The sequence below is a fragment of the Pholcus phalangioides genome, unplaced genomic scaffold (genome assembly GCF_987345545.1).
Source record: "Pholcus phalangioides strain wild (caught in Gottingen) unplaced genomic scaffold, Ppha-v1.0 ptg000007l_1, whole genome shotgun sequence".
Classification (NCBI taxonomy): domain Eukaryota; kingdom Metazoa; phylum Arthropoda; class Arachnida; order Araneae; family Pholcidae; genus Pholcus; species Pholcus phalangioides.
In genome coordinates, this window is record NW_028301600.1 from 14,262,544 (window position 1) to 14,284,020 (window position 21,477).

The 21,477-nt window shown below is 35.8% G+C and overlaps 1 protein-coding gene and 1 long non-coding RNA gene across 2 annotated transcripts; both read left to right on the top strand.

Moving 5' to 3' along the window:
- The first annotated feature begins 540 nt into the window (after positions 1-540).
- Positions 541-12,036, top strand: LOC149084949 (uncharacterized). The gene is made up of 2 exons (XR_016192772.1): positions 541-702; positions 10,985-12,036. It is a non-coding gene; the product is annotated as an uncharacterized LOC149084949 (long non-coding RNA).
- LOC149084950 (synaptobrevin homolog YKT6-like) lies at positions 698-12,036 on the top strand. Its single transcript, XM_089232693.1, has one exon. It carries the CDS (start codon positions 750-752, stop codon positions 1,344-1,346), a length of 597 nt encoding a protein of 198 aa, XP_089088819.1. The 5' UTR covers positions 698-749; the 3' UTR covers positions 1,347-12,036.
- Positions 12,037-21,477: the final 9,441 nt, after the last annotated feature.

Sequence of the window (21,477 nt, forward strand, 5' to 3'; positions counted from 1 at the left end):
AATTTTGTAATTATCACTTTTTTATCAATGCTGAAATTATCTCTTTCATTGATTTTGGAATTATCTCATTCATTTCGGAATTATCTCATCGATGCTGAAATTATTTCTTTCATTTATTGTTTTAAATTCGTGTGGATGCCATAAGAAAATAACGGGGATCGTGCGTGTTTTCACCGAGTCACGTGATTTCCCGACGAAAGATGTTGGGGACACCGTTCTCAGCACTGACACGGCGGAGACCACTAACGTCATACTCTCTCCAGTAATATAAGCTCGATAGATCTCAGTCAATGAGTGTAATCCTAAACTCGTATAATGCAGTCGGAATGTCGAAAATTATATTAAAATACGGGAATAATTCGTCCCGAAAAATCCGGGATGTATGGTGTCATTAAACACTGAGTGCACCCAACCCTTCGAATTACATTTGTTCTATCATTTTTTTTCTCTCGCAGCAGCAGCCAATAAAATCGTTGGGAACAAATTATTAAAGGGCAACTGGGTGTGTATTTATTTTCCCTGACTAGATTCGTGCCTGGCTAGTCGTTTTAAAGGTCATTTCTTATAATCAGCAAGTTATTCTATTTATCACAGTCACTTACTTCTCCAACGTATTCTGAAGAATATTCTGAAAGAGAAGATTTCTCCAAAATTTTGAAACAAGTTGACAACCCTCCTACAGTTTTGATAGAAAAGATAAAAGTAAGTTTTATCGAGTGTTTATTTTGACCGTAAGTGTGTGTTTCAAGATGGTGAAGCTTTACCATATAGCAGTGTTGTACAAATCATCTACGAAATCCACAAATTTGTGCTCTGCCAGTGATCTCAGTTCCTTTGGCTTTTTCCAACGGAACAGCGTGCAAGAATTTATGAATTTCACCAGCCAAGTGCTGACGGAACGTACTCATATGTCTACTCGAGCTTCTGTTAAAGAACAGAGTTACATGTGTCACGTTTATGTCCGTGCAGATGGATTAGCTGGAGCACTCATTTCTGATCACGAGTATCCACCACGTGTTGCTCATACCCTTCTCAATAAGACACTTGAAGATTTTACTTCTAAGGTACCCGCATCCATGTGGAACGGGAACCTGCATGGTATTTCCATGCCTAACATGCAAGAATACTTAGATAAATATCAAGATCCGAAACAAGCTGATGCTATGAGTAAAATACAAGCTGATCTTGATGAGACAACGATCATTCTTCACAATACTCTGGAAGCTGTCCTGCAAAGGGGAGAGAATCTTTCGGATCTCGTGGAGAAGTCAGAGCAACTAACTAATCATTCCAAATTATTCTATCGAACTGCTAAGAAGACCAATAGTTGCTGTGTAATACTATAGATGCATTCTGAATGTTGAATACCAGTCTAATATATGTGTATAGAAACATATGTATATTTTTGTTATAGGGAACAGTTGTTTGTTACTGAAGAGCTTATATATATATATATATATATATATCATATTCGCTCTGAAGTGTCGAAAACTCGTAAGTGATGTCTTGAACAGTATATTGTGCATCATGTCAGCGATGTGAGGAATATTGTTTCTCAGTTCCAACACCTTTTAGGGCTCCTTCAATGTACATATGATGTGTTTATTCAAAGATTGAAACATTGTTAGTTTAAATGTGTTTAATTTGGTTTTTAATATGTTCCTTTTTTGGCTGAGCTTTAATGATCATGTTACACACATCAGAATTTTAAAATTAACATATTTTCTATGTAGGCCTATTCTATAATTATACAAAAAAAGTATAATGGTATGTTTTGATGTTTATTTTGTCTGTAACAACTTCGTGCTTGTGTTTTCGCTGTTATTTTGAACCATTAGAAAATATTTGAAATTGGAATTTGAAAATTTTCAAAGTTAAATGTACACTTATAATGTGGTGTACATAAGGGCTTGGCAAATTATTATCAGATATTAGTATTGGCACCTAAAATTCTCTGTGTGTGGTTACTAAATTTGAATCTCGGGACACTAAAATTTTTGGAATTTATATCGGCATATCTATCGATAATGATCATTATGTTCTAGAAAAAGTAAAAAAAATGTTTGACACCTAGTGATCTTTTTGCAATTTGTCAAGCCCTGTTGTACATGGTTTATTGTGAAAAATCTGAGTTTTTTATATATAGTTTTATGCAAACCAAAGAAGATTATATGAAAAATCATTTTCTCTGATAACTTCAATAAGAATTTTAAAATACAGTAAAATTGTTCTTAAACCAGTTCATTAGGTGGCCCCTTCATAGAAATCAACAAATAAAATCTTCGTCATCTTTATATTGTATAGGGTTATTACAAAAGCCTGAATTGTTGTGAATCCTAAGTACACATGTGAACATTTTAATTTCAGGATTTCAATTCTAAATGTCAGCATTTACTAACCGCAATTGTTAACAGCTCAAAATTAACAATCAGAGTGAGAATGAAGTTCGCATTTCCCAATATAATACCTAGAGATGGGATGAATAGTGATTTGGCCGAATACTGAATATTCGTTTAATTTTTTGGCAGAATACTGAACATCAGCTTTTCTTAAATATCACTGGGCACGGTAGCCCAAGTTGATAAGATACTCACCTAAAGTACCAAAGTATGTTTACAGGTGTCATGAGTTCGATACCCGGTTCGCCCATGTCAGAAACTTTCCTTACACGGGTACAACAGATATGGCGACATGATCACAGAAAAAGATTGCTACCGCAGGTATTCCCACACTGAGGGGTTAGTGCACCAACCTCTTGGCGAGTATAAAAAATGAGGCTGCTGTTTGGAATCAGCAATAAATTGTATGTCCCGGTTGAATTAGTCCTTTTGTGCAGAAAATGACTGGTGCAACAAAAATGATCTTAAATGCCATTACGATTATGAATGAAATAAGTGCTTTGGGTTTAAGATTGAAAATAAAATTAAAGATAATTTTAAACAATTGAAATTGATATAACATTAAAAATTGACCTACCAAATTGACATACTTGCATCGAGAAACAAGAATTCTCATTTTACACATGGGTCATTCTCATGAAATTGGATCAGAAATGGAGAAAATTACAAAAAAAATGTGAAACAAAAATCCAAAAAAATTCTTAGAGGCACTTGTTTACCTGCTAATAAATGAAATATAGTCTGCAATGAAGTTTTTTACAAATTTGTGGTAAAAAAAATTAAGTTTAACCATGTCAAGAGATAGGTAAATCTGATGAGACATTTTGCCTGTTTCAGCACTTAACTTGATATTTATACGTGACAGTTGCAACATGTTCCATCTATTTTGTAGCTCATTTTCAACTTGGATAAGCACTGTATTTCTTTGAAACGAAATATAAGCATGCTGGGGTAAATTGAAAAGCTATCTATACTTAGAATAGGACAACCAATAAATATTTTTATGGGCATTGTATTATATATGGTGGACAAAAAGTCCGTAGAAACTTTAAAAAGAAATAAAAACCAAAAAAAAAACCGAAATAAGAAGCAGTTTGCAGGGTTAGTATCGCTAGGTCACAGGAATTTAATAATAAGACAGGAAAAAACTCTAAAAACAGCAGATAGGTGGTGCTGGTACGAGCGACTTCTGTGGAAATGTGCAAATGAGATGGCTATAAGAACTTGCGCTCGTAATCCACAATCAGTTCACTGTTGTAAACAGTGTATGTGGACCTGCTGCACTCTGCTGTTGCTGGATTTGTGACTCGCCTGCAATGTGCTATCCCCTGTGGTAGTGGCGGTCATGTGGAACACACAGCTGTAATAAACGATTTGGAGGTATTCTGTTCGCTATTTGCGTATCTTTTCTTTGACTTGTGTACATCAGCATCACCTATCGGCTGTTTTTTTAGTTATTTTTTTCCTGTCTTAAAAAATACCCATGACATAGCGTTGCGAACTCTCAAACCATTCTTTATTTAGCTTATTTTTCTGGATTTTATGAACTTTTAAATGAACTTTTTATGAACTTTTAGGTGATCATTGGGTTGAAGTCCCTTGGCAGGCTGCTGAGTAGCATGGCAGTACTCCATTTATCTGATAAGGATTCCTTGCCGAGGTCACTCAGCTTGAGAAAAAGTTCTTGCATGCAGGCAATGTGCTCGAGAACATTTTCGTCTTCTTCTAGCTTTAAGGAACAGATTGTTCTCATCAAGTGAACCTTGCGGGTGCTCTTCTTATGATACTCCTTCAAGCCAATCCACATGTCTTTTAACTAATTTGCATTTCATCTCACCGTTCCTTAAATCCTGAGTATTCTTATATTTGTTCTTCTGAAGATTTGAAAAAAAAAACCGTAACTTTTCACTTTTTGAAAAAGTTTTTTTTTTTTGTTTTCCATATCTAAGCAAAGCAGATAATAGTTGGACATCGAGTCCAACTCTGTAAAAGTTGTCTAAAAGAGAAGAACTGGAATACTGGATATCGGTGTTTCTCAAAATCTCTCAGGGGCATCGCCAACCTTTGTCAAGGGCGTTGTGGTAAGCTGTGGACATTGCTGATTTCCTATTCAGTGCTTTAAAGGGGTGTTTTTTTTTTAACTATTCTGAGTAGGGCTGTATCCAGAGAGGAACTTGGAAGTTCTGGTGACCTGGGCGCCGGACCACAGGGGGCAAAAATTTCACTCTTTAACTTCTCCCCAACATTAAAAGGGGGCCTTCTTAATGCGTGTTTGTCCCGGCTGACCAAGCATCTGGTTGCGGTCTCTGATACCGTACCTCTGTCAACAATCAGTCAATTAGTCTATCATCAAAGTTTAGGGCTTTTGAGGTGACAATATGCAATGAAAAACAATTATAGTGATACATTTTTGTAATCCACAAAAATTACATCGATTCAATGTATAGAAATGATCATTCTCGGAAGAAGGTCTCGAGAAATACATTGACGTGAGTTTTTTTTTTCTTCCAATTATTCTTTTCTTTAATGTTGAAAGAAAAGCGTAAGGGAAATTTCCCACGAGTGACTATCATTGTATGTGGGTGAATTCATCGAAAATGTCAATATTCCCACCTCTAGTAATAACACATAATCGCTCTCAATCTGTAATCAGTGTTTGTCATGTAACATCCCATGACAAGCAAACATTTACCATGCTTCAGGAAAACAAAATGGTCAATTGCTAAAAACTGACCCTCCTTCCACTTTCGTGTTTTTGTTCAAGTTGGAATTTTTCACTCCTCTGAGGTCACAATATCAGTTTGTGCTCTCTTTCATCACAAGGGAAGTGATCCAGCGATTTGGCTGTAGTTTTGTGTTCTTATTTTTTGAAGCCTCAGCTCGTCTTGTTTTACTCTGTTGAAGCTTAAGAATAAATAGTTTTTGTTCATATTCACTATAGCTGGTGCTGGTTTGGCATCCTGGACCAGGGAGGGGGGTTATATTCACCCTTTCACTTACTTTAACCACTCGCACCACATTTCGAATGAGAATGGTGTATGCCAAAATTCACACAACCCATGGCCAAGTGACTAGTAATTTTTTCCTCTTGTTCTGTATTTTGTTATCAATATTATTTATCGTTAACGACAATTTCATTCAAGGTAGTGACCACGATTTTTATAAGGAGGGGCAAACATGATTTTGTCACCTTCTCCACTTAAATTCTGATGATTTTATAACAGTATTTTTGTTCTTCACTGATATTTGCTGCCCCCCTAAAGTTTGGCGTCTGGGACAGTTGCCTTCTCCCCAGTTCGGCATTGATTTCATCTATTTTTTTTACTAGTTTCTTGTTCTTTTGACAGTTTCTTGCATTTTGTTAATTTTAATGTGAATACTTAAACGAGAAAGTGATATTGTGTACTAGTTGTCAACATTAAAAAACCGTGGGTATTTGTGAAATACTAATTACATAGCAGTGAAATATATGGTAGCCTAGGCCAATAAGATACTCGTGAACTGTGCCACAAGATGCTCCGAGATGTCATGTGTTCAATAGGCCTACCATCTTTTGTCCTTTACAGTGCCTTTTCTGATACAAGGAACTATTGTGAAAACCGCGCCATGATGATCAAACGGGGCGCGGTAGCCCGGTCGATAAGATGCTTGCCTAAAGTACCAAAGGAGGTTTAGAGGTGTCGCGAGTTCGATACCCAGTTCGTCCTTGTCAGAAAAACTTTCCTGACACAGGGGTACAACAAAAAACGGCGACCTGACCGCAGCAAAAATTGCTACCGCAGGGAGTCCCCCATCGAGGGGTTAGTGCACCAACCTCTCGATGAGTATGAAAGACAAGCCTGCCATTCGGAATCGGCAATAAATTGTAGGTCCCGGTCTAATTAGCCCTCGTGTGAAAATGACCGTGGTGCGACAAAAATGATCAAATGATGATCAAACAGCACATTGCTATTGAAGAAAGTGTGCACACCAAACCTTTGGCATTCAAACCCCTCTCGGTGAGAAACAAAAAAGCTGTTCGGAATCGGCTGTGAACTGTATAAGTAACGGTCTAATTAGTTTATTGAAAATGAGAAAAATGAATGTGGAGGAGAAAAAAAGAGTAAATGAGCATGTTTTTCATTATCCTAAAGCTATGTGTATAACTAGGATGACCATATGAAAAAAAAAAAAAAAAAAAAAAAAGACATTTCCATTGATCCATAGCTCATGTTAAAATAACGAATTCGGTATTTAAAAATTTCAAAGTGAGTTTTTTTAGAAAGCTTGACAAAATGAACATTTTTATTAAAACAATGAAATAACAATATTATGAAAAATAATTCTGCCCCATAAAATATGGATCATCTGGTCACACTATGTGTAACTCACAAATATATTTTTTGACACTTTTATCTACTGCAAGTGAGGATTCTTGTTTCGCAGAGCGAATGCAGACTTTTAGGACACCCTGTATATTGAAGAAATATTGAAAATTTGTTAAGGGTTCCGCAGAATAGCCTCATTACCATCAAGGTTTCCCGCGTATGTTTCTGATCCCACCAATATGCGTTAGGAGGTAGGGGGCAGTGATGACAAAATTTAGCTGACAGGGAGGGGAAGTGGTGGTTAGAGTTTTGCTGACGGGGTATGATGCATTAGGCCTATTGATTTCAGTGCAATGATAAGTCAGTTGTAGGTGGCAGAGTGTGGAAGGAAAAAGAGATGATAATGAGAGAAAGAAATGAAACATGGTGTCAGATGAACATTTACTAGAGAGAAAAAAAATGAACATGTTAGCAGTCAACATGGGGGAAAGAAAACCAAAGTCCCTATGTAAGGGAAAAATTATGCATCCGTGGAAAAACATGAATATACACATAGTAAGAGGGGAAAATAATATTACTCCAACATAAGTTAGGTAGAAAGTACTTCAACAGCAATTAGATATGTTCAAACTCATACCATCAGTATTTTTCATAAATACTTGGATACAAGAAGTAATTTAGCTTTTATACTAGGACTTGAAAAATCGGAGAAAAAAAAATTAAGCAACAGTCCTAATTTCTAAAGAGCCAGGAATGTTTTTTATTCCCAGGAAAAAAAAAAAAAATCCAAAATGTTTTTATATTTTTCCAGAATTTTGACACCTTTGGTATGTTGGTAGACACACTGGCATAAATTCAGAATTTTTTTTGTGTTATCCCCTCCCCCCTCCCTCAGGTTCTAATGTAGAAATCACACTTAGAAAATTTTACATACTGATAATTTTAGTGACTGGTACCTGGGATTTGTTAAATCACAGATACTCAGTCAAATACCTACTTTACCGCATGCAAACTTAGAAATTGCTGTATGGCAATATATGACCAAACCAGTGAAGTTGGATGGGAAACAAAGGTGCCATCTATGGGTGGTTGTCCAAGGTTTGGTAGGTAAAGAACCTGTTCCTGATGTTCTTTGCCCGTGGACCTTGACGATAACCTTCATAGTGGAAGACGAGCATCTTACCACTTGGGCACTATCGACCGAATACCTAGCAAACATTTGGTAGAACTGAATATTTGACAAAAGAGGTACCAAATATTTTCATCCGATCTCTAACAGTACACACCCCCATAAAGGAAATCACTGAATCAGCCTTTATAAAATCCAATTGCCAAAACCAGTCAATACCAATCGCATTATAAAATTATTTTAAAATGGATTTAGTTTACTGAAAAACTGTCTACCCTGAAAGAAAATTTATCTTTGTGAATTGTTTGGTCTCATTTTTGTCACCTGGAATTCATTTGCTTTTTGTTTTTTTTTAAATTTCAGCATTTGCTAAAAAAAAAAAATTAGCAGTCAAGTTACTTAAAGAAACTAGGGAATCAGGAAAGGGGCACCTTTACTCACTTCTGATTTGAGCACAACCTCAGTTTATTGTCATTATGGGTAATTACTACTGTAAAGGAGGACTGCAACATTGTGGTGCAAAAGTCTTCTTTCAGAAATCATAAAAAAATGACGAAGATTGGAAGATCAGGTAATGATCATGCAGAACCATGCCATCTGTCGCTGAAGTCAAGAAAACTTTGCTCATTCTTAGATGAAGATTTGACCAAAGAGGAGGTAATGGGGAACTTTAACCTCTTTATGATCACGGGTGAAATATCTCGTCCAAACAGATTTAGAAGAAATTCATTCTGGCTAATGTATTATAGTATCCCTGTAAACTCTCTTCTCATCATCGAGATGCTTTATTGTAACCCTATGAATGGCAGTTGTTTTTTCTCACTCCACAAAATGTATTTTTTCAAGGCTAATCTTTCTACTATATATAAGATTATATAGAGAAGCGAGGGCTGGGGGCGAGAGAAAGAGAAATTTACCGTAACCCTACTCTCTTATTTACTGTAATGTTCCCCTCCTTTTTTTAACGTTCAAACATAGCTATCAGATTTATAGCAAATACGGTGACCTCTCACTTATGTACCGGTGCAAGGGAACAAGAAAAAAAAGATGCATAAGTGAGAGGGGAGTTTTTTGAATAACATATTTACCTATATAGCTTTTAGACTGAGTGTAGAAAATTGCCTCATAACTGAGAAAAATGTACAAGTGAGAGGTCACTGTACTTCTAATAGAGATCATCAGGGCTGGTGAGTTTTTGTCATAGGTGGAAAAAACTGTCCCGGCAAAAATTTATTTTTCCATTTATGCATGCGAGGCATTGTGCATTTGATTATTTTTCTAATTGCAAATAAGATAGTTTGAACACATTTCTACTATAAGAATTAATGAATTTTTTTAATTTGTGAGTTTGTCATTGCTGGAAAAAATTGCAGAAAAAATATCCTAATCAAGGATTTTTTCCAATCATCAAAAAATTGATACTTCATACATTTTTTTTTCTAGCATCATTTCAGAAAATATTATTTGAAACACTTAAACTCTGGTTTAAGAATTATATTAACATGATATATATGCTTATTTTTAATTTTATCTAAGAAGTAGTATAAATTGTTTTACGAAAGCCTTTAAAACATCTAATATCCGACCATTCACGCAATTGTGTTTGCAATGAAAGCAAGTTTTGTCTAAAGCAGCAGTTCTCAACCTTTTTTGACTCACGGAGCCCTTTTCAGTATATAATTTTTATGGCGGAGCCCTGTTTGACACAAGGAGCCCTTTTTGTTTATAATTTTAATTCCGGAACCCTGTAGGCCTCTTTTTTTTATTTATGTATCAAATTTACTGATTTATTTCCTCGAGTCACGGCGGAGCCCCTGGGAAGTGCACACGGAGCAGACAAAGCACAGTAATACCCCAAGTTATGTGATAGATGGGACCGGCAACAACTGTGCAAGTCAGGGTACAGTTTTCCCATAGAAACATATAGATATTAGTTGAGACCAAATTTTAGACACAACAGCCGTCTTATTTTTTCTTACTATGATTAATGCTTGGTACTCTTCTATAGGGCTTCATAAATTCAACTTGCATTGTGACTGCAATCCAGGTCTGGTAAAAAAGATTATTAAAATCTGTATCTGAAAGTGAAAATTGTGTGTTAAATGCTTTGAATGTTTTGATAACACCTCCATCAATCAAAGGAAATAAACTGCTCATGTTTGGAGGCAAGGAAACAAATTTCAGCTATGAGTTGAAGTTAGTTAAAAATTGCAGATTGGCTGCATTGTCATCAAAGAGCAATACATTGAATAATCCACTTGGCGTTGGATTTCAGGTATAAAATTATGACCTCCTCTGTGAAAATAGCAGATATCAAACAAGCCTTGGGATTCCATTCTAAACTCCCGGTAAAGTTTTCATCTTTATATACAATAACCTTTCAAAAATTGGTGTAATTTCATTAAATATATAATAGTCTGATCGAATAAGACAATGCTTTACGTGATTATCACTTAATGATCTCCACCATCTCAGCAATAATCTAACAATTATGCTTGAATTTCAGAAATCTGCATTTTTCACAGAAAATCATGTAATTCAGGGTAGTGTATAAGTCGGGAATTACTGCATAGTGAAACCTCACTACAACGATGCTCGATATAACAATAAATCCCTCTACACTACAAAGTTTTTGTCATAGTTTTTACTGTAGTTTTTTCCACCTGTCTCAGCAAAAAGTATTCTTTTCCCATCTATCTATGCAAATGAGGCATTGTTATGCAAATGACAGTTTTGAACTCTCATTTTGGTTTAATAATCAATAATTTTTAGGGTTGGTAAGTTTCTGACATAGTTGGAAACTAGATTAAAAAACATTCTGAAAATTTGTTTTGCGAAGCATAAAACAGATCTGTACTTCCCATATTAATTTATGTCTAGTATCACACACACATTTAAAAAAATGATGCAAAAGAATTGTAGGAAAAGTCAGTTATGTTTTAAAAACACAACTGATTTTTCTTATAGGTGGTTGTTGTGGAATGATTGGTTGTATTTTTATTTGTATAAATTTATTTTTCACCAGATAAATTAACAATACTACAGTATGAAGTTGATTGCTATAATGATTTCAAGTTGCAGTTACATATAATACACAATGAGCCAAATGTTTTTTTTTCATAAAATCATTTTTGCCCTGGTTTTTACAGGTAAAATGCCCAGCCCTGAAGATCATCTAAATTTGTTGCCAAAAGCCTGTACACGAAGGGGTTAAAAATCTTTATATACGTTTTCGAGTGTTATTAAGAAAATAAGAGAACATTTGTATAAAAACCATTTATTGTATTTTATTGTGCATAAGAAACTCCGATTTTTTTGGGCTAAAAATTTGGAGAAGTTTTCATCAAAGTATCTATAATATCCATGTATAAGAAACCCCCCTATTTTTGGGACCTAATTTTTGGTAAAAAAGGGGTTCCTTGTACACGTTAAAATACTATATGTACTGTAATGTGCATGTGCTAACTTAATCACTTAGTTAATGTTATTACTTATATAATGAGTTTTGGAATGACAACAGTGTAGCACTCGAATATCAGCATCAGCTCGTTTGTTGATCATGTTTAATTTGCTGGATGTTTATTAAAGCTTAATGAGGTTCATGTTTGTAAACCATGTCATTCACATCACCAGTTATGAACTACTCATTAAAATAAGATTTGCATGGTGCAGTTTTTCTTTGATTACACTGGACATTAATGAAATTGCATTGGACATGAAAATATACAAATCTGAATGATTTTAACTTGCTGAACACTAATATTACCATGAAAAGGCTTTATTGGCTCTTGTTTTTGAGATATTAACATGTTAACAGATAATCATGTGTGGAACTGATAGAAGAACTATTTCATGCTGTAATTCTGTGTATTTTTTGTTGTGCTTCTATGTATTTGTGTTGGGTTTTTAGATATATTAAATGTTCTGCTACACTATACATTGGTGAAGGTTTTATATATTTGTTTTTTTTTTCCCCGTGTACTTATTTTGCTTTTATATATTGATTTTGTGTTTCAATGTATTGTGCTATATGTATATTAAATGTGCAATTTCAGAGAAAGCCATAGCCAATTCAGCTTGTTTATGGTCAAATCTGTGTTCAGCACACTAAATTACAGAAATGGCTGTTTTTGTTTCAGAGACACAAACTTTGTCAAAATTTATTGTCTAGTGTTAGAATAAAGGATTCTGATTGGCTGGATGCTTTGCTTCAGTTTAAATTGAATATGTAATCGAATATAGAGAATATTTTACTACATACTAATGCAATTATTGGTTAAGTTACACAACCAATGTTCAATCACTATATTCAGCCACCTCGTTAGGTATTTTGCCTGTTGTAACCTTGTATTTGTATGCAAATACATTGAAATAGGTTCGATTTTTTTTGTTTAATTCAATTTCATTTACATACCTATTCAAAATAATCCATAAACTTAGATTTATGCATATCTTTTGTTCTTTTAGGCTTACAATTTATTTTTACTAGCAAGAGCTGCAAATATTTTGGGCCGTATCTTCTGAGCTTGCTCCAGAAGAGATGTTTTTACAGTGTGATCACACACACACAGCATTTTTTACTGTTACTTTTTTCTAATTCTTCTAGAGCATCCTCTGCTGTATTTTTGCCATCCGAGTCTACCATATATTCTGAAATGATTTCTTTATCAGTCAAGGTGCTGACAAGTTTGTAGTGAACTTGTCCATTTCCATAAAATTGGAAAATGAAATTTTTAGCTTCAAGTGTTTTTCAGTAACGTTATATTCTGAAATTTGTTGAAATTTGAGTGAACCACCAGATCCGATCTTTCATCACTGGCTGGTTCAAAACCCGCGGCTCTCTTGAAGCTATTTTGAATTGTCTGCTGGCTGACTTTTCACCATGTTGAATGAACAAGCCATCCACATGGCACCCCCTTCCCCATCAATCATAGTATCCGCCTATGATTGACAAGATCCACCAAGACAAAGGGCTGTAATACAAATAATAATTTCTTATCAGTTTCTTTCAGATCTGGAAAAAAGCCAGATTAACGAGAAAGAAAATGAATTTCTGGGTTTTCTTTTTACCATCAATTGGGCTTGGCCCTCGCGATAGTTTTTTGAAAATTACTTCAAAACTGAGAGGGGGAAAATGCATTGATTTATATAGTACAGTGTTTCCCAAAGTGGGCAATATCACTCCCTGGTGGGCGATGGAATGGTCGAGGGGGGCGATAGGATCCTGTATTAAACCAGTAGGTTTAACTTGAGTGGGGGGGGGGGGTGATGAAAAAATTCTGAAGAGGGGGCAATGGAACAAAAAGTTTGGGAAACTACGATTTAGTTTAATAAATACAAGTTTTTTTTTATTTTGGAGATATAAAGTTTTTGAGAAAGAGGTTTGACTTTATATCAAATTTTGTTTGAATAAACTCATTGTAAACCAAAATTCTCTATATATTTAACACAACCCTATAACAGTGCACTTATGTATGAGAATAGATTGAGTATATATAAGAGGACTTTTTTCAGAGATCCTTCCCAGACTAACTCATTGCACATGTTTTATCTTTTACCAGTAAAAATTTAATGAAATGCTTGCATATTCACTCTTTGAACTAAAATGCAGTAGACTTGACTATTCAACATAGCCCCTATTACAATGGCATGCAAAATTAAAGGATAAGTGTCGAAATTCTGTATCTGAAAAAGTACTAAAAAAAGTCTAATTACAGATTTTTTCCTTTAAATTTGTAGAGAGAGAGAGTGTGTGTGTGTGAGTATTTGATGTTCACTCATGTTAGCATATTTACTTTATTTATAGTGTTTACCTAATATTCTTGCATACAATCTGTGGATTATTTATTACACATCAGATTTTCTTAATGTAGATCATAGTTTCCCAAACTTTTTGTTTCATTACCCCCTTTAAGAATTTGTTTCTCATCGCCCCACAACTAAACAAATCCTTAGGACCAATGTTATGCCCATAGCTTCTATTGCTATCCTGTACCATTCCATTGCCACTTTGGGAAACACTGATGTAGATTATGTATATTTATATATTATCTAAGACTTTTTTTTATGAAAGATTGGAATAGAATTAAATACTTGAAAGAATAATTTAATTTTTTGAAAATTTATATTGATTGCAAATAGATGAGAGTAAAAAACATTTTTCTATAAAAACATAAACAACCTCTTCTAATCTTTAATATTTCATTATTGGTTTGGAGATGAAATTTGCATGTGCACATTATAGGTCTCTGCAACTTGGATGACATTTATTGCTCAAAGTAATGAAAATCACATCTGCTGTCACAGATTAAATGCAGGAAATTACAGTTTATTTATATATTTTTAACATTTGTACACACTTGAAAAATATCACTGGTAATATTTTCCTACCAGTTAACCGACATACCCCTGATAATTGGGAGTGTACCATACATTGTCAAGTTATAGGGTGTCTACTGGCACATCAAAACTTTGATACCAACTACTGTAAAAAGGTTAAGTAATTAGGCAGTAGAAAAATTCATGGTTTTCGTTGGCTGACATGATGGAAAGTTTTAGCTTCATGACCATAAACCAAACACTGTTTATCTTCATTCCCTCTTTCCTGCTGAAGCAGTTCTTATGTTTTTAAATTTTGATTGCTTTCCTGAAAATACGCAAGTAATATTTTATGTCACCGGATAACACTTTAACACTTGGGTGCTAGCAAATAAAATATGATGTTTGGTCAGGGCATGCTTAGCTACGGGCGACTTGGCGCATGAGCATGCCCTTACTAAACATCATGATATTCTCTTTGCCAAAATCCAAGTGTTATCCGATTAGTTCAAATATTGCCAGCATATTTTCAGCAAAGCAATAAAAATTGAAGTGAAAATGAAAATCAAGTGTTTGGTATCCGGTCATAAAGATGATGAAAGTAACTTTCACTTCATCCAAAGCAGTAGTTAACACATCTGCCAATAGAAAGACTTGCTCAGCTGACCAATTCAGACAAAACTGTGCAACACAAAGGAGGAAGAAGGGGTAACTACAAGCTTCTTTCTCATAGGTGGAGATAGACTTGAAAGTCTGGGGGACACGATGATGTCATCTCATATATGCATTAGATCAGTAGGCTCCACCTTTGACGCTGGGGGGACGATGCCCTCATTCCCCCTGTATCTCCGCCCATGTTCTTTCCTTTCCTGCCTCTTGAAAATGTTCATCAGCCATGCGAAAGAAACATAGAAAGGTAAACAATCATCACGTCAGCCTAACCCAAAAAATTTGCACTTTTTATTACATAATGTCCATGAAAGCCTTGTTTGTTTTTTAATCAGGCAGTTCTTTATGAAAATGAAGCAATAGCTGTGCTTGAGAATTTTTCCCCAACATGCTGTCCATTCATTATAGAAATACTCTTAAGTGAAAAGGGATTTTTTCAGAGCAGGAAACTGGACACCATGTCTTCTGATGGGGAAAAAAAATATGGGCCTGAAAAAGTTTTATTTTAAAACAAGTGGGGCTCTTTGGAAACAGTTATTTTCCAGATACTATGCTAAAGTGAACTCGGAAAGAAAAGTCATCATGTCTCCGCCGGGACTCGAACCCAGGCCCTCTTGCATACCGGGCAAGAATGAGAAAAAAGCCATCTATCTCACTCTAAGTGGCTCTTTATTAATTATCTTTTTAAATTCGTTATCTTTAAGAGGTTTTGCTGTAGGCCTATTTGCTTAAATAAAAGCTTGAAATAAATGAGGGAAACAGTAAAACTTTATAAAAATCTCTAAAATATCACAAAATAAATATTTTTTTAAGACTTCTTTTGATGCTACTCATTGTTCTCATGAAACAGATTTTCTTCCCATTGCCTTTATGTCTGTGTAAAACTATTTCATTGCTCATATTAGTAGTCACTATTCATCTGTAACTCTTGCTTTTCTTTGCCAGTAGCTTAAAAAAAAGCAAAAGTTAAGAAAAAATGAACAATCTTTAATTTTTTTCAAAGCAGGAGCTAATGTAAAATATGCCATGATGGAAGGATTTTGAGACTGTTTGACCATCATTAATGAAAAAGTGCATTATTCAATGATTCGCTCAGCAAAATGAGTGACAGACATCTTCAGGAGTCTGTAATCAAGTGAAGATCTAATCATTTGTGCTGGTGAAACATTGAGCTTATGTACAGCGTGAAATTTTTCCACCATATAATGCAGACGATGGCAGTGAAAGCCTGATATGTTTCAAACATGCTTTGCTTTATTGTTTGCTCATGATGATGTGTTATCTGTTTAAAAATTTCCAGTTTTTTGTTGTAGTAAAAGTATACATGTATCCAAGTTTACTTAACATTTTCTCAAGATCAGCAATTCTATTCCTTCCAATTTTTAAAATACTGGTGTTTTATATCCAGTAGCTGTTTCATAACTTCAGCCTAACTAGATATGTAGTATAGTTCCATTACGAGTAAAAATTTAAAAGTCCTTCCATAATATCTTTTGTTTTTTTTGTTTCTGTTGAGGGACAAAAATTCAGTGATAGTCATTCAGGTAACTGCAAAAATAAATAAATAAAATAAACAGACATTTTGTTTGAAAAAATGTTTTGAGCATGTGAGGTTTGGGATTTTTATTTCATTTGAAAAAAAACTGATCAATGTAATTTCTTTTGAGGTTTATCAATATATGTTGTACGATTATCAATATATAACTGTCAACATGGGAACTTGTCATTTCTTCAACAAAGCTATGTTTTTAATGGGAAATTTGTTCCAAAAATAATGAAAAATACTAGCATACTATATTGGTTTTAAAAATGTTTAATTTTCAAATACAATGTTGTGTATTGTATCAAAATCATTATACTAAGTCATGCTGCTTTGAGAGGATTTTTAAGAAAATTATGATAGACCAAAATTATGTATACTTTTATTTCCATATTAACACTTCAACTCAAGTATTAACTAAATATTTTAATACTTGAAATACAATGTAATATTTAAGAAAAAAAATTAAGATGGATGCTTTTGCCATCCATTTTTGTTGTCAAGCAAATGTGTCAATTTTTTCATTTGAGAAGATGGAAATTTATTTTAAACTAAAAAATATATTTCATATTGGTAAAATTATTTTCTTATTTGATATGCTTTGCCCAATAAAGTCTAAATGTTCTATGACTGATGAATAATTTCTTCACGGAATGTCCCGTAATGAAACATGGTCACGCAACTCGTGCTGTGAGTTAGGGATGTCTGTCAAATCATCTCAGATATTTTACTGGTTCTTATTCTGGGTTGAGAAACGCTACCCTAGACCAGGAACCGTTGCAAGCCCTACACAACATTAATCGAGGTCGAGGCATACTAACACTATTGCTAAAAACTAAATAACACTTAAAAACCAGGAAAATGAGAAATGTTAACAGGAAATTAAAATAACGTAAAACACATTACAATGCAAAATATACGTAAAAGATTGTACGAAAAAATTAAGTAAAATAAAATGCTAAAAAATAAATCACGAAAAAAACGTATATAAATAGGGTGACCATACGTCCCGTATTTCCCGGGACAGTCCCGGTATTTTCTCTTTTTTTGACCGTCCCGACTTTTTGGCAAAAGTGTCCCGGTTTTTCCCGTATTTCACACGACGCCTACTTGAATTTTTATTCTTTATTGAAGTCAAAGATTGAAATTATTTTTCAACTCATAAATTATTTTATGATGAACTATATATGGGATATTAATCTCCCACATTTGCCTTGGTAAACGTTTTTTTTTCGTGGAATACATTTTAATCCACTGCAATTTGCAGTAATGCATCATTTCTCGCCATTGTGATTTATCCGTAATTTCAGCAATATTTGGCAACTTTGTTTGGTTTTGGCGATAATTGGCGATGTCCCGTATTTTCCCGTATTTGGTATCCCAATGTCCCGTATTTCTCTCGAGGAAATATGGTCAGCCTATATATAAAGAATACAACACACCCTCCAAAAAAGTATTGAGATACAAAGTACAATTTATAGTTATTAATGTTAGCTATCTCTATTCACTAGTACTAAAACAATAGAGTACCCGGGAAAAAGTACACGCTATTCGCTAACACTAACGTACAAAAAAACCCACGAAATTATATCAAAGATCTAAAAAATAAAAGATATCTAAAATATAAAATGCTCAACACTAAATCATGAAGAAAATATATATGTATACAAAGAATACAACATATCCCCAAAAAAGTGGCAAAAGTACAATGAAAATGAAATGGGAGCGAGGAAATAAAATTTAAGTCGACCGAAAATACACAATGAAAAAAGTTGAGAGTAATAAATACACTGCTCAAAACAAGTAGGGGAGCAAGCAAAAAAGTGAAGAAAACCGTGCGAGACAGCCACGTATTGGCATACAAGGGATAGTACACGCGTATCAATGCGCAATACAGAAAAAAGGCGTACAAAAAATTTGGAATTAAGCTTTAATTCTTCGAAAATATGGAAAAAACATGAAAAGATGATTTAGGGCAACAATTTGGTTACATGTAAATGATAAAAAAAAGTACTGTTTAGGCATGATGCATGAGTTTTAATAGGGCGTGTGGTCTCCTCGAACAGCTAAGACTGTTGCACACCTGTTTGCCATGGATGCGATGAGGTTATCGATCAGACTTTGGGGAAAACTGTTCCACTCCTCAAGAAGTGCAATCTGCAAGTCTCGGACAGTAACAGGCGGCCTTGGTCGCGCAGCAATGCGTCGATTCAGGTCAGGAGCTGTATTGTTTCAGCTTCAAGCATGTTCTCCACCAGACGAGCTTTATGCGGTCGGGCATTATCATCCTGGAAAACAAAGGAATCTCCAATGGCTCCAGCGTAAGGGATGACATGAGGTCGCAATATCTCGTCTGCATACCTTCGGGCCGTCAAAGTGTCATACCGAATAATATGCAGGTCCGTACGTTCGCCTATGCTGATTTCACCCCATACCATCCAACCAGCTCGTCTGTATTGTCACTTTTCACGAACGAATGCGGGGTTATTTCGAGTGCCCCTGTCCCTCCATACCAGAACACGTCGGGTGTCACACTCCAGACTGAATCGGGACTCGTCTATAAACAGCACTTGGCTCCAATCATGTTGCTCCCAATCTCGATGTTCAGCAGCCCATCTTCGGGCCGCACGGTGGCGTGGAGTCAACGGAATGCAGACCATTGGCCTACGTGCATAGAGCCCTCCCTCATGAAGCCGATTACGTACTGTTTGGCTGGACACCCTTCATCCTGTTGCCAAGAGCAACCGTCTTTGCAGCTGCGTAGTTCTGTTTCGACGGGCTGTTAACCGTACATACCGGTCATCAGTTGCTGTAGTGGCGCGTGGCCGACCTTGCCCTGGTCGACGTCTAACATTTCCTGTTTCTTGGAATCGATTCCACAGCCTTACAACAACACTTCTGGCGACTCCAACAGCGTCCGCGACACTACGTTGTGTTAGCCCGGATTCCAGTCTGCCTATAACACGCCATGCCATGGATTCCGGTAAATCACGTTGTTGAGACATCCTCAAGTCACCTTGTCTCAAAAAACAATACTGCGCAATCGAATTTCACAGTTACTGCAGTAAAACAGACGTTTCTGCAACATCCCGATTTCTGCCCTTATCTCCTTTTTCTGGTTTTTGACGTCATGAACTTTGATTTGCATATGAAGTTTTCTTCTTCCGTTTCCCGCTAGGCTTTAAATTATGGATGATTCATTTTATGTTACTTATCGGTATACATCTTTGCGTAATTTTGTTAAAACCATGTGCTTCCCCTAATTGTTTTGAGCAGTGTATATGAATTATCTCAAAATTCCAGCAATGGAAGTCTTTCTAAAAATCCAGCTAAAGAGAATAATTAAACACACAATGTAGAAAAATAAAAAAACCGCAGTTTGATTGGGAAAATACAAAAACATGCTAAATAAAACTCGCGAGAACGAAGAGTATGCAAAGTGACACACCGACGGGACAGATAATCCTTCGGCAACGGTTCCGGATAAAACTACTTCTATTGCTGGGCGAGCGGAGCGTGATAAAAGCACATTCGATCCCTACGGCGGCCAAGACGATACTTGTAAATGTGTGTTTATGTTGGCTTATATATAAGCAACGTGTGCTAAAAAGAATGTTCCAACACGTCGGTCTCAGTGCCTGTCTCCACCAGCACTAGGGAGACACTCCAACACCCTTTATTGATACAATCTTGAAAGATATAATACACACACATATATATATTCCCATAGATAGATAATGGAGTGGTGGGTGTTTAGTGATCTTTTCCGACCACATCCGCATTCAACAAATAACGATTATTTTTTGTTTTATCATTACTGTATATAATTAGTGTGTGTGACGAATAATTTTCACTATAAATAAATAAATAAATAAATAAAATAAAATAAAATAAAAAAATAAAAAAAATAAAAAAAAATAAAAATAAAATAAATAAAAAAAAATAAAAATAAAATAAATAAATAAAATAAATAATAATATATATACACACACACACACACATATTATATATATATATACACTGCTGGCCACCCAAATTGCAACACCAAGAAAGACAAGAGATATCGCAACAATATTTATTTTGTAGATAACATGTTGACCAAGCATCAAATGATTACATTTATAGACTTCTGTGAAGTGTGGTTCCTGCCAAAATCAGTAGCCAGAGTAGCCGCCATTGTTGGAGATCACCGCTGCCACACGCCTCGGCATTGATTCAACTTTGGATGTGTTCTTGGGGTACAGCAGACCAAGCAGCTTCCGCGCGTTGCCAAAGTTGATCTGGTGTGGCAGCTGGGGATGTAATCTGGGTCAATCGTTGAGCAACCATGGACCACATGTTTTCTATCGGCGAAAGATCCGGAGAGCGAGCTGGCCAGGGAAGCGATTGACGAAGAACCTTTGGACAATGCGTGCCACGTGTGGTCGCGCATTATCCTGTTGAAATATGGCTGTGGGCAAGCCCTGAAGGTAAGGAAGGACAACTGGCTCCAACACCTCGGAGATGTAGCGCTGGCTTTTTAAAGTACCGGCAATGCGTACTAGAGGAGTGCGAGAGTGATATCCAATACCGCCCCATACCATAATACCCGGTGCAGGACCAGTGTGGCGGTGCATAACGCAGCTGTTCAACATCTTCTCTCCACGGTGTCTCCAGACTCGAATACGACCACCGTGGTGTTGCAGACAGAAGCGTGACTCGTCAGTAAAGACAATTGCATTCCATTGTGCCGTCCACATCCTTCTTTCATCGCACCATTGGCGGTGGAGACGTCTGTGGTTCTGCGTCAAGGGTAGACGAAGCAATGGACGTCTTGCGGACAGACCACTCTGCTGTAAACGGCGTCGAATGGTACGCGCAGACACTGGATGATGCGGTACAGACTGAATGTGCTGTGCTATGGTTCGTGATGTGGCTGAGCGATTCGTCACTGCCATACGCACAATACGCCTGTCATCACGTGAAGTGGTGCACTGAGGTGGATGCGATCGAACACGTCGGTCCGTCGTACCCTCCTGCATCCAACGATCACATATCCGCATTACAGTTGTTTGGTTTCGTCCAACACGACTACCAATTTCCCTGAAAGATAATCCACAATCTCGGTAGGCCACT

What these genes read in the sequence shown, in the direction of transcription:
- LOC149084950 (XM_089232693.1), top strand. Translation starts at nt 750, where the DNA reads ATGGTGAAGCTTTACCATATAGCAGTGTTGTACAAATCATCTACGAAA.